General features: G+C 38.5%; 1 protein-coding gene across 1 annotated transcript in view; it reads left to right on the plus strand.

Moving 5' to 3' along the window:
• Positions 1–2924: 2924 nt before the first annotated feature.
• MYPN (myopalladin) overlaps positions 2925–14366 on the plus strand; it is a 47844-nt gene continuing 36402 nt past the window's right edge. Inside the window, exons 1-2 of the mRNA XM_075717584.1 lie at positions 2925–3862; positions 13414–13589. Of these exons, the coding sequence (XP_075573699.1) occupies positions 2925–3862; positions 13414–13589 (1114 nt within the window). The remainder of the gene's footprint in view (positions 3863–13413; positions 13590–14366) is intronic.

The following is a 14366-nucleotide window of genomic DNA, read 5'->3' on the forward strand; positions in this document are numbered from 1 at the left end:
ATAGTGAACAAACAGTTGCTTTACTATGGTTATCTGCAGGAAAGCTGCACTGTGATTAACAATCTCTGTTGAAAGACATAGCAGTTAAATGAGAAAATCAAGCAACAGCTATACAACAGAAGAAAATGAAACCCTGAGTAGTCACAGGCAGATGATTTTCATATACCCTCCCTCTCAACAAAATTATTGCAGGAGTTGTTAAACTTCATTTGACTTTGTCAGGTTTTGATCACACAGTATTATTTCCCTACTTGCATCTCCTCCTCCAAGTGTCCAGTGTTCTCTAAAGAACTGCATCGTCTTTTTTAAGCTCCGATGACATTTACAGACATTGAGATGAAATTAAGATGTGCCATTCCGAAATGTTTCAGAAAGAGTGGCCAAGAAACGTAGCAAGCTAAATTTTCCAACCATGTAAAATACAGCCTTCCGCTGTAGCATCTAAAGCTACACGAAGATACATACAGCTGGATGTTATAATTTAGCCATAGCCACATGTAGAGAGGTTAGCGTGGAGCTGCATCCCTCCAGAACTATTCTGAGAGACAGTACCTTCTATGACGTCCCGGTAAAAGCACACACTGCTCAACGTTGCAGGCTAAGCCAGGCGCACGGTGCAGAGAAAAGAGCTGGCTATGGCTCTGCTTCTTCCCTTCTGTTTTTAAGTAGATACAAACGGCACATGGGGAGGAGGTCTAAAGCATGCTTGCCCTGTGTTACAGCTATATTCTAGGTCTGCAGTTCATTCATTTGCAAGGTTTGTCTTCGAGGCTGTAAACTCCTTATGTTAGAATGCATTTAAACTCTTCAGAGTTGAAACTGTAGCTTTAGCTGTGACCTTTACAGCACATAGTATGCTATCAGCACATAAACAAGATAATATAACCCCTTAAACACGCTCAGCTTCAGTAAGGTTGCACAGCTGTTGAAGAAGTAAAAGCTGAGCAAGCAAAAGTAGTATCCATAGAGCAGGAACTTTAAGCCTCACGGAGACCTCTTTGTTCTCTTAAGAGGTTAAATTACATACTCTGTCCAGTCATGAAACAGCTTACAACATTATCTCATGTGGGCTTCCCAAATTAATGTTCTCTTATGCGCCACAGCTTCACTGAAACACTGTGCCAGATAATCTAACGCCAAGTGTTCAATTGGTATTGCTGACCCTGGCTGAGTTGCAGGGACTAGATTGGGTACTTAGAAGCACATAATTTATATGGTATTTTATTTGTCATTTTTTTGTACAGGCACAAACTTACCAATATTTTGGTTGGGTGCCTTTGTCGTCTTACTGATTTTGTGTGTTTCATAACAATAAACAATAAATAAAACAATAAAATCAATGAATCTAAAATGCCAAATATTTATGGAAGAAAAAGAACTTGAGTATAACAAATTTTGCCTCAGGCGGAGGGATTAAGGTCTCAAAATGCACATCAGAATATGATAGCTTTATTCATTGAGGAAGAACATAAACAGTTCAAACTGAAGCTTTCCTTCTTGTAAATAAGGAAGAAGGGCTGTCACTCACATTCCCGGAAGAAATGCTGCAGCAGTATGAGATACTACCACCTCATTTGCTTTTTACCAGCCCTTTTCCAGGGACAACTGTCCCACTAGCAGAGCAGAAAGCCCTTCACAGCAGAGACACCTTTTTTACTTTTCTCTCTTTCTCTGGCAACTTAAGCTGCTACATAAGGCTATGAATGGAAATGGCTGAGGCAAGGGCATGCATGTTCCCTTCTCTTGATGCCACGACAGGAACAGAACCTTCTGCAGTGCGACAAATCAGACACCTTGGGGTAGGAATATTTGCAACCATCACAGCAAGACTTGCCAGGCCATAAACGAAGTAGGCGAGAGGTACCGTGCACTGCGTATTCCGAGAGACAGATCCAGTAAGTAGTCATGCAGCTGGTTCGGTATCTGTGAGGCATCAGCGCTCTGAAAGGTTCTGAAGAGTATTTGTCGTATTTGTCTTCATATTTAAGCCACCTTAAGATGAGTGTGTTAATAGGATGTCTGAATCCCTCTACATTCAGAATGGTTCTTGTGTAATTAAAAGGGAGAATATTATGCAGAAGTACTTACTTAAGTATCAAAAGGGATACTTTAGCTTTGCTTATCAGGCACGCAGGTTAAGTATGGGCTTTCTGATACTGTCTTCTCATCTGTGGTACCTTTTTTCACAATCAGGATGACCTAAGCTAATGATTTTGAAAGGCCTGTAGTACAAATGATGTTCATATCGAATAATGACATAATTCTCTACTTACTTTAAATAGTTGATTAGAAATAATGCTTGATTTAACAAGGTATAGTACATTTATTGTTTCCTATAATGCAGTATCTTTAAGAATTTTAAATTAAAAATTGTCATTATAGAATATTTTTGTTCTTCTCTCCCCTTCTCCCTCCTCCTCTCATCCCTCAAATGCTTTTTGAGAGTTCATTTACTTACTACTTCACTGTCTTTCAAGCTAAAGTTACTTAATTCAAAACTATTGTTATTCTGTCACAACTTTCACTCCTTGAAATATCCAGCATTTAGATGAGGTGGTTTCTTAGCTAAGAAACACACGTCAGCAATGATACAGATTTGACATTGAAACTCAGTTAATAGCTCTGTAGTTGAAGTTTTGCCTGGAACAAAGGATAAATTGCCACACTTGCAGTTGCTTTAGCTATGCAAGGCTACCAATGGTAGAAAGTGATAAAAGATGGATTTTACTGGGTAAAGATAGTAGTATCTGGCAGTATGTACAGAAGCAGGCCTTTAAAACAAGGCTTTACTTACAAGTTAACATTCAGCACGCAGATGCACTTTGAAAATGTTACGTTCTGCTTTTCAGAAGCCTGTAATTGTGCGCAATCAAAAAATTTGCTGTTGATAAGGTGTGGTCCTATTTGTCCTTTTTGTTGGCAGCATGCAAGACGACAGTTTAGAATCCTCAACTTCAATATCTCAACTTCTGAGAGAAAGTTATTTAGCTGAAACTAAACATCAAGGGAAGAGTGAAAGAAGCAGATCAGAACCAGCTTCTCATAATTTCCATTATGGCAATGCTTCTGGTGATTCAGATGAGGTAGCTGCACAAGATGACCTTCCAGATCTCTCTGCCTTTTTGAGCCAAGAAGAGTTAGATGAAAGTGTAAACCTGGCAAGACAAGCTATTGATCAGAATCCACTGGAAACTAAACAGGATGAGCTTCAGGCACATTCACAGCATCCCCCAGATCAGCTGAAAAACACAGGAAAACACAAACAAATGGCCCAGTCTACAGCTTTGAAAACATCAGACAACGGCCTGCACTCCAACTTTTGTCAGGACCATGTCAGAAATACAAAGGGCTCCAAAGGGAGCTCTCAAGACCTAAAGAAACACCACCTTCCTTCTGAATCAGAATCAAAAAAGGAATTCCGAAACAAAGCAGCAGAATTTATTGAGGAGCTCTCATCACTTTTCAAAGCTCACAATTCTGAAAGAATAAGACCCCGAACATGCAAAAACTACAGGAGCAAAATTGATTCTAAGAATAAGTCTGCTCAAAAAGGTAGCTCTAGCCTGTCTAGCACATCAGAAAGCAGAGAAAGGCTTTCCATTCCAGTACCTCAAGACTTGGAAAACAAAGCAGAGAAAACATTTGAACAAACAGATGATCGACAGGCGGCAAACTTGGAATCTATCAATCAATTAACAAGTGCAGAGCTAAAAACAGAGTCAGAATCTGCATCTGCATATTCTGATGAGCCTATTGGACAACCACCACGCTTTACTCAAAAACTGAAGAGCAGGGAAGTTCCTGAAGGAACCAAAGTGCAATTGGACTGCATTGTGGTAGGAATCCCAGCACCTGAAGTCAGGTAAACGTATTCTGCACTTGCCATTTTGTATTTCTGTAACAGTAGGTGTACGCCTTACTCTTTCCAGATATTTTGATGCGTATGTTTCAGCAATCTGTAGCAGAAGTCCCTTAATCTTGGTTATTAAAATTTATTAAGAAAAAAAAATTGCTTTCTTTAAGTCATACAAAAGGTTGCTTATATTTTAAGACAACATATTTTGGGACACAGTATTTTCTTTGAATTTTAGAGAACTGTTTTTAAATACTGAACTTCCGTAATTAAAAGAAAGTGCTAACTCCTTAGCAAGAAATGTTAGTTATCTTTATGGAAATCAAGACTGATTGTGTAAACCAGCTAAAAACACCAATGGCTGTGAGATCTCAGGCTGATGTCTGAAGGCATTTGAGATAAGTGAACATATAGGTCCCTATAAACCAAAACCATCTATACATGAACAGAGAGGAAAGGAGTTCATTTAAGTTATTATACAAATAACCAGGAACAGCTCAGTTCTAATTCAGATTCTGACAATGATTCTGCTGTGACCTTAGAAGAAACACTTCCATTTTATCAGTGTAAGACACTCTTATTAATTGATACTTATTCATGTTGTGTGACTAGCACGCTAATTCTGATGATTCAGTTTTCACCTATGGATATCTATGAGGGTTTTGATACTTAAATAAGTGACATTTGCAAAGATCACTGGAGATGAAAGGAAATGTGAGAAAGCTACACTTTATTTGTCAATAACATCAGTGGAATGAGGAACAGATTATTGTAACTTTTAACTTGAAAATTCTTAGATCTCATCAGCATTTCTAAATCTAAATTTGTTCATATAGAGCTCACTAGCCAAATTTACTTCTCAATTACAGTGGTGAAATTTTATTTCCTTTGCTAGGACTGTACCAATCCAATTATATTTCCTTTGCTAGGACTGTACCAAAGGAAAAGTCTATCTGTCTTTTAGAGCTGTACTATACATATTTGAATCCTAGTATCTGTAGTATCATAAACAGATACCCTTAGTTTAGATGGTTGCCTACCCTTTTATAGGCTTTTTAGAAATCTGTGTTGCTTTTCTAAATATTGAAAAGAACTGTTTGCATCTTCAGCATCTAATTAAAGGACTCTGAACTTCACAGATGGTCCACTTTTTCCAATTGTCAGCTCATTGTCTTCCTTGTATACTTAGACAATGCTGGGTACAGCACTACTACCACTTCTACTGCAGTCAACACCTTTTATCATCTTTCTCACTGAACTAATAAGCACTATCATCAAATGAAAACTATCTCAACATCCAAAGACAGAAGCTCCAAAGATTTTTGTGGTAAGGAATCTTTACCTTCCACTCCCTTGGATTTCTGGCACACCAGCTGCTAATTTTTCAGAAGGAAGAAGCTTTTACAACACAATATTAAGTACACAGGAACAAGGATCTACAAATGAATCCTCTTGTTTTGGCCTGCCTGCAGTTACGGACAACTTTGTCAGGAAGACAAGAAGTTACGCAGTTCATAGGATCCCTGAACTGTCACTGCCAGACCATTTTGTCCCACTAGTGCCTTTAGTAGTAACATGTAGGTTCTCAGTCCCTAACAAGACCTTGATCCATGGTGCCACGCAGGGTCTCTTGTCCATGACAGGAATGTGAACTTCCAAAGGACTAAGTGGTTTGTTTATACAAGAGGAATCTGTTCTAAAGCTGGGGGAAATACCTTGTTTGGGAAGAATATGCTTTCTACTATGCTTCATGTCTAAACTCACTGCTTTAATTAACAATTTTGAGGCATTCCCTTGATGGAGCTTATGCCATTATAAGTATTGTATTGTGTTCAGCCCTTAAATTCATAGAGGAGTCTGATCAAAAGAGAAAACAGTGCCAGAAATTTGGGTTTTTTTGACAGAAAACAGACAGGAAATACCATCCCCTAGATATTAGCACCACTCTTTGAAGACTTGTTTATAAAGACTTTGAGAGTTATTTCTCCAGGCACTTGCCTTGATAAATCTTTTTGATATTAAAAATGTCAGTAGGATCCCTGGACATGAGAAATAGCTTTTTTCTTCTCTCATCATTCACAGTTTATAATACAAAGAAAACAACTGAAATAGTCTTCTCTTACATATATAGACCCGTACACAAACTCAATCTGGCTTTCTTTGTATTCAGAAGAGGTGAACGCTGAGTTGCTTGTTTGTAGACGTACACTCCAGCACACAATGTTAATTTTATGTATTTCTCCAGAAGGCCACACCACCGTCCTTATAACAGCACGTCATGCCCATGCCGTTGACACATACATAAAACTGACACGGTATTCATGCCATCTAAGTCTAGGCGTTTAACAACTATCTGAATTAGAAGCTGACAGTATAAACTCAGTGAAGCCTCGCAAGGGCAGATCAGAGAACCCAGGAACAATGACTCATCCCATGGAGTACCCAGGGATGGCCAGGATGCCTGTGCACCCGATTCAGGGACGGCTTGATTCCACCGAATTGGACGATCAGTGTCTTTGTAACATGGGTCTATTTTTGTCCCAACAAAACTGAAGCTTTTCCATTGAAATTTCTATCTCAACATTTGATTTTGTTTACTGTAAATAACAAAATAAGCTACTTATGTGAACGACAGTCAATACAGGAGCTGTTACACTCTTATAGAATAAGCATCCATCAGACTTTTCCAATGATAATACACGGCTCCAAACAGAAATGCACACTTGGTTTACTGACTCACACTTGTAGCCAGATCAGAGCCTTAGAGGAGCTAACACAGAAGTCCAGAACTCACAACATGATGCCTCAAGGCCAAGGAAGTAGGGACGGGGAGAAAGAAGTCCCATAGGGAAAATCAGTCCCAAGCAGTCAAGCTCAAGAAAAAGATCAGGCTCAGCTTTCAGTTTCACAATTTAAACTAACAAATAAAAAGATAAATCACAAAGTGTTAAGTTTGACCGACCTCTCCCCCTGTGTTTGTGTGTGCGCCTGTGTGTATGTACATGCTGTAATAAGGAGAAAGCTGGGAATGTTAGCTGCTTGAACAGAGTTTCCTGATCATAATTGTTTGTGAACAAAACTTCTGTCCTGTTCATCAAAGATTCTTTCAACTCTGCCAATGGGTGGGAGTAACACTAAGAAAGTGTATAAAAAATTCACTTGCCTGAGTGATAAATATTCATGTGCTTCCCAGTGATCACGACCTTTTTAGTCACTGCTACAGCAAAAGGAAACCAGAAAACAGAATGTACTTTGGGGTATGTGTTCCATTAACCATGGGGACCATGAGAATGCAGGCTTTTTCACTAAAAATAGTGCTTGTCTGATCTGCTGGGCAAAGCTTCCAAAACAGCGAAGGAAGCATCTTGTTGGCCATAGTTGTGGAACTCTGTCCAGAACCAGGCCCAGAACTGGCAACTGCCTTGCTTTGAGGGTAAGAGTTTTCCGAGGTTTGTGGTGAGTTAGTTCAGTATCTGCGGAGCTGGGCAAGGAGAGAAGAAGTCTAACAGAAAAGCAAGAGAGAGAAAAAAATCAGTGTCCCAGGAAAGGACTAACGGGCAAGACAGCAACTGATGAAAGAAAGCTTAATGCTGACTGGCTTTAAGGCATGATTTCTTCTTCCTTCAACTCAGCTGAATGACCATGCTCAGTAAACAAGCATCCTTTGGACACGCATGTGCTAATGCATGCTTGCCTGCATCCTTTGACTTAAAATGGACTTCCCAACCACAGAAAGGAATCCCGAGTTACTTGTAATGCTTATAATATATACACTTACAATGTAGAAGTGATACCATGGGAACCCAGCGCGTTGTGAAACAAGAACAAGATTCAACAAGCTCTGTAATGTAGGTTCTCAGTCAACACTAGGAGCAATCAGATGGTTAAACTGATGTAATGGGGATTATAAGAGAGAAATTAGAGACAGGAGATTTAGAAAGAAGCTGATCACAGGAATGGAAAGGACTGGAAAATATGAGGAACAGATACCACAAGCAAGACAGTACAAAACAAAACTGATGATGTAAAAAATGGTGTAAATGACATTCATGATGGATCAGGGTCAAAATATCATTGGCAATGACAAAGCAGTATAATTTACAGGCTTGGTAGGTAACTATCTGGAGAAATCGAGGGCTCACTGAGGGACAGAAAATTGGATGGTGGAGCACAAGAAGAAACTGGGAACTGATTTGAAGTATCAGTACATGGAAAGCTAAATCCTGCTTGGCTGAATACAGATAGACCTGTCCAACTGCTTTTTAAGATAACTCAGCCTTAATGTAACAAGCCCATGTCAGAGGAAGCTCGTTAAGCCTACCTACCTAGAAAGAAGTTTCAGTGAAACGTTACCCATTTTTCAGTATCATCAAGCTGAATGCAGTGACATAGGAGAGATGAACAACGATTGATACTATAGTATATGGGCCTCCAGCTAGCTCAAACATTAGGTCGCAATTAGAGAGCACTATTACAATTATTGATCGATTACCTTACTCTGATTATACTGCAGGTTAGAAATAAGCATTGAAGAGAAGTGTGTAGTATATTTCCAAAGTGTTAAAGGTTTTGACGACCTCCTTCTCATGCTTCCTTCTACAGCTCTGTTTCTGTATGAGTAATGATAGGTGTGACATTCACTCCTCTCCATGAGGAGAGCACTCCTTATTCCCTCAAGTTCAGAGGTGCCTACATTTTTCCAAACTGTTTGGCACATCACTCTTAGGTTAATTTTACTTATGAATCACATTGCATGGTTTGGCATACGCAGCTATCCTGGAAGTGTCATGAGGATTTGATGTTCTAAAAACAGGCTGTATGTCATAAGGTTTCCATGAAAACATTCTTTAACATAGGCATACAAAGCTTAAAAAAGTGCATTTTAGTGCTGCTTCGTTTAGGGAGACTAGATCTGCAACTAATCACAGATTTTTAGAGACTGAAGTCACTTAAGATTGATTGAGATTTTTTTTTTCCTGGCTGCCAAATGAAACCATTTATCTGTTTTAGTGCTCAAAGCCTAGAGAGCCAAACTTCTCTTCCATGCAACTCCAATCAAGTCAATGGATTAAGACCTAGGATGAATTTGGCACAGTGGATGATGCTGCTTGTGCTTAATGTGAACCTGCCTTGTATGATGAAGCTATCATTACAATTCATGGCAGGAATGAAATGTCAGTGACAGAGAGTACTGCCACTTCAGTCATGCCACGTATCTCAATGTCAGAACTCCCCTTGGAACTGACATTTCATTGCTACCACGTACAACGTTTTGATGGTAAGAATAAAATAAAAGTGTTAATAAGCAAGGAGTAGATATGGCCATACCAAAGATTTACATAAAGCTTAATTTCACAAGAGAAAATTGGTTTTCATTCATAAGCATTGTGAAGAGATAACATACATGTAGCACGCTCTTTTTCTTGGCTTAATCTCAAAATACTTTAACATCACAGTGAAAATAGTGACGAAAGAACACCCTGCACAGGAGAACTAAACAAAGGTTTGAAACAGAAGTTTATTCCTGAAATTTTAAATCTCTCATGTTGCATATTTTGGACTAGTCAAAGGAAAAAAAATAACTGCAAAGAAAAGAATTAACTCAGTCTTGCTTTATTGTCTGTTTGAGTCTACTAGAGGAACATACTACTCACATACTACTAAAATAACTGGAAGAAATAGCTTACATGGTGTGTTTCATTTTGCTTATAGGCAATTAGAATTGTGCCTCACAAAGGCACGCAATACAGACTATCTCTACACAAACACAACAGGTTAATTGGAAAAGCTGATCAGTAGGAACACAGTTCTTATATCTTACTGGTGATTATATTGCAGCATTCTTGCTTTATGTGTCACATAAAGCATAAATTAAATGAACACATTTAAACCTGCCATCCTGGCTTCAGAGCGAGAAACCCCCGGCAAAGAAGTCGGCATCAGGATTTTAAAATTTTAAAGTACTGCTGCCAGATCTGCAAGAGTTTGTCTGTCAGAGCCCTAAGGCTCAAATGGAAGAGAAATGAGTAACTGGTTAAAGTTTGCCACATAAAGCAGTGCCAGTTTCTCATTGGTAAAACCCTGCAAGAAATATGTGGATATATTTTAGTGAAGCAAAAGTGGACACAAAAATATAGTATCACTGTACTACATAACTTATTTTAATGTTCTGAAAAGATGCTGCTGAAAATGAGATCAAATGCTAGAACATGGGTATTCTCTTTAATAGTTTTTCATATCTGGTAAAGCTAACATGTTAAAACAAGACTACATTATAAGGAAGAGGCATGAGGTAGGTATATAAAAAGACATGAGTAAGTGCCATGACTCAGCTCCCAAAGTACACAGTTGCCTACATGAATTACACACCTAAAAGGCTACTTGTACATCCATATACCCAAATTGTGCTTGTAGTCATACAACTGTGCATGAACCTTGGGTCTTCTCTCCTGAAAATGTGACCATCGTCAATTATCACTAATCATAAATCTTGAAAACAACCAAAGAATAAACCATATTGTACACAGAATAAAAAAAATCCCCCTTCAGGACACAGGAATCCTACATGGTTTCCTGGTCTGGAACTGCAAAACGGCACTAATCAATTTCAAAGGATCTTTTCAATCAACCCTGTAATGCACATTACCCTACTTTTCCCTTGGGACTGCTAAATGTTTCCTCTACTTACTCGTGGTAGAGCTGTTCCTTTATCCTAGGCACTAGATGTTTGTGTTCTGGATACCAAGGACCCCACTACTAGCTATGGTGTCTGTATCTACATATTTATAAAGCACAGCACTGAACAGAAAAGCAAATGTAACCTGCACTTCTGGGGAGCCAGTGAAAAAAACCCCACCGTATCTAATTTTTAGCGGGGAAAATACCAGATTTGCGCAAGTCATTACGGGCAAAGTCTAAAATAGCTTTTCCTTCTGTTTGAAGAGGTTTGTATTAGAGGATCTGAAGGCTCCTGACTGGACTGTGATGGAATACGAACATTACAGCTCAATCAGAAGCAGCTAGAAGGATCATTATTTTTAAAGGAAATGTATTTTGAATGGAAGTGTAAATGAATTCTTTCAAAATAAAGATGAAAAATGAAAGGCAGGATTTGCAAACTAAATGGTAATAAAGAACCATTCAATCTAATCTACTAGAAAATAATGGTAATGGTACTGTGATAGTGAAATCCTTTAAAAAAGAGGTAGTTTGTAAATAATCATGTCAAGACCAGTGATTTCGGCTTTTTAAAGTTATTTTAAGTGCTGCTTCACACCTTCTAGAAAAGATAAAGAGAATGGTAGATAAAAGATAAAGATAAAAAGACAAAAAGGATAAAGAGAATAGTTAGATACTTGGAGAAATATATGAACATACAAACAAATATATGTATATACTTGCTCTATTCTACTATTCCGTAAGTGTCTGCTGTCAAGACAGCATGCTGGCTTAAGTGGACTTGCAGTCTGAGCCAGAATATCCAGTAAGTTCTTATTTGCCTTTTTAGATGGGCTAGCTCAACTGGCAACCTAGGATATCTGCTGATGTTATTACTCCCTTTTGTACGATGACAGCTGTCTCTTAAATTTCCGAAGGTGCAGCATGTTGCATGGGTTTGGTTAATATCCAGAACGCTGTTTACACTGTATTGTGAAGCACCTTAAACAAGTTCCATTGAGGTTTGAGAAGTAGCATGAAATGGCTGCTGAAAGCTATCCCGGAGTAAAGTGTTGTCCTATGCAGATTGTCCACTGACAGAAAGTACCTTGGAGCATCTCATTTTGCCCACCAGACTGGTAGAAAACCTAGCAAATGAACCATGTTGAACTTCAGAGAGACAGAGGAATACTCCCTCAACTTTGTGGCTCACACTGAGTTCAAGTGAACACCTGTGGCAATTTAAGATGCAGCTGTAGCCTCCTGACTGCCCAGTCCCTTCTTTGATGGTTATTAACATTTACCAAAAGTGATATATAAGAGAATTTGTATGGCTTAGTTATCCTAGATCCACATGTCTAGTGTCCTAGCACAAACCCATTTTCATCAGACCAGAACTAGGGCAGCTAGGCCTGGGAACACATTTAAACCTGCCATCCTGGCTTCAGAGCGAGAAACCCCCGGCAAAGAAGTCGGCATCAGGATTTTAAAATTTTAAAGTACTGCTGCCAGATCTGCAAGAGTTTGTCTGTCAGAGCCCTAAGGCTCAAATGGAAGAGAAATGAGTAACTGGTTAAAGTTTGCCACATAAAGCAGTGCCAGTTTCTCATTGGTAAAACCCTGCAAGAAATATGTGGATATATTTTAGTGAAGCAAAGCTGTACTTTGTACTTCAGCTGTGAAATGTCAGGGAAGAGAGCTGGGACATTTTACACCCTACTGGCATCCTCGTTTAACATGATGGTATTTACTACATGACTGTCTATTGCAATCGGAAATGTTAAATTCATAAAAGTAATTTTCTTAGACCTGTCTTCAATTCTTGTTACAATGGAGGCTTGTAAAAGCTAGACTTTTAAGTTCTAGCTCTCTAGCTACAAAGGTTTGCCGTTCTAAAAAGGGAAATTGTGTTAAGCAGTATGATTCACTTTACAGTGCAGGAGCTTCCCTCCGTACCAGGCAGACCTGTATGCTTTCCAAGCTGTACATTCAAGTCAGTTGACTGTACAGCTACAGATGACACTAAATGTGCAACTCGAAGTGGACTGGGGAATACCCTGTCTACTTTAAGAAAGCCATGCTGGATGGCTAGGACTGATGGCGCACAAATAGTACATGGTTTACTACTTAGCTATGTAATCAGCATTTAAGTTCCAGATCTGTACTCCTTCATACCTCATAGTCCCTTTGAGGCTCCTTTTTAGAGCGTGAAGTCTCTAAAGGGCCCAGTGTATTCTTGGATGTGTAGCTGGGTTTAAAAGAGAAACACAGCAATATGATGCAGAAAAGAATTCAAGGTCCAGCTGTCTCACTGGCCATGTCCCTGTAAGGAAGTGCCTCTATATTATAACAGACCACTTCTCTTTCCTTGTGGTACGCTTATGCCATCTTTTATAAAAAGCAGATTGTCTTAAATACATGACAAAACGAAGAGTAACACAGTAAATTTCAGTCACATTCTGAATCAACATGAACTTTGGAATCATAACTTTGAGGGAAATTTGTTTACTTAGGGTTTTTTTTTTTGCTACAGTTCAAGCCACAACACAGATCTGAATGTACCTTAAGAGAAGTTCAGAGCTGGATTTGTAGTGTTCCAAATTCAGAGCTCTTCTACTCTACTATTGAAATCTGTATGTCAAGAAAAATATGTGCTTGCATAAACTAGTTTGTTAGTATGTTCAAATACCGCAAAGAAAGGAGCTCCATTATTTGCTGTAATTTAATATTATGAAAATCATAAATATTTTATTCCTGTGACTGTTGATTCAACACTTACCTGCAGGACTCTGTCAGAATCTTCAGGCTAAAACCCACCCATTTGATCGTCGGAAAGACTTCCAACATTGTTATTCTAGCTGTCAAGTTGTTTGCATTGATAAACAATATTTTTTGCCTTGCAGGTGGTACTGTGAAGGGAAGGAGCTTGAAAACTCACCAGACATTCAAATTATCCAGACAGGTGATCAACATTCATTGGTTATCATTGAAGCTTTTGAGGAGGATACAGGACGTTACTCGTGCTTTGCTTCAAACATCTATGGAACAGACTCCACTTCTGCAGAGATTTACATAGAAGGTAATGTTAGAATTGTTGCGGAAATTGGTTGTTGAAATTGGTCATACAGGATTAAGATACAATTATGTATTTTGTATGTTAACTGTCTAATAGATTTGTCACAAAAAATACAGAGCAGGGAGTCAACACTTTTTGTCATTATTAACATATTTCTCTATAAAATACCCTTCAGACAAGTGACTGCCCTTTACATATAGTTTTATTGTGTTGCTTCCCAGAGATTTTATATATCTCACTGCAAGATCGAAGTCTAGAAATACTCAGATTCTGATGCCACATCATACTTTTTGTCTGTAGTTACTCTACAGAAATATAAGAACCTAAACTTTGTGTCTAATTCCTATTAACCCCTTTTCCCTACAGTCACTATTACAAATTGAATATAGGATAGCTTCATCCTAACCCATTATTGGGACCTTGTAACCAAAATAAATATGCCAGCAATTTGATATTTTACTTGCACAATAGATGCTGTAAATAAAACAGAATATATATCTGCAGATTTAGGTGTCTCTTCTTTCCCCTTATGCTTTTCAATATGTGCTACTTGGCCTAAGAGAGGTCTATTTATTATATTTCTTTTTAACACTTTTTTGGGTAAGGTTTTAGATTGCATGCATCATTGTGCTAGCAGGATTACAAATTTAAAATAAACACACAGAATCTTCTTTTTTCCTTTTGTCTGTTTTCCATTTCTCAGAGAAATATACTATGAGTACCATCACTGACAACAGTGGGACCATTCATAAACTAAAGCACCTACCCTACTTAATACGA

The sequence above is a fragment of the Pelecanus crispus genome, chromosome 10 (assembly GCF_030463565.1).
Source record: "Pelecanus crispus isolate bPelCri1 chromosome 10, bPelCri1.pri, whole genome shotgun sequence".
Taxonomy (NCBI): Eukaryota; Metazoa; Chordata; class Aves; order Pelecaniformes; family Pelecanidae; genus Pelecanus; species Pelecanus crispus.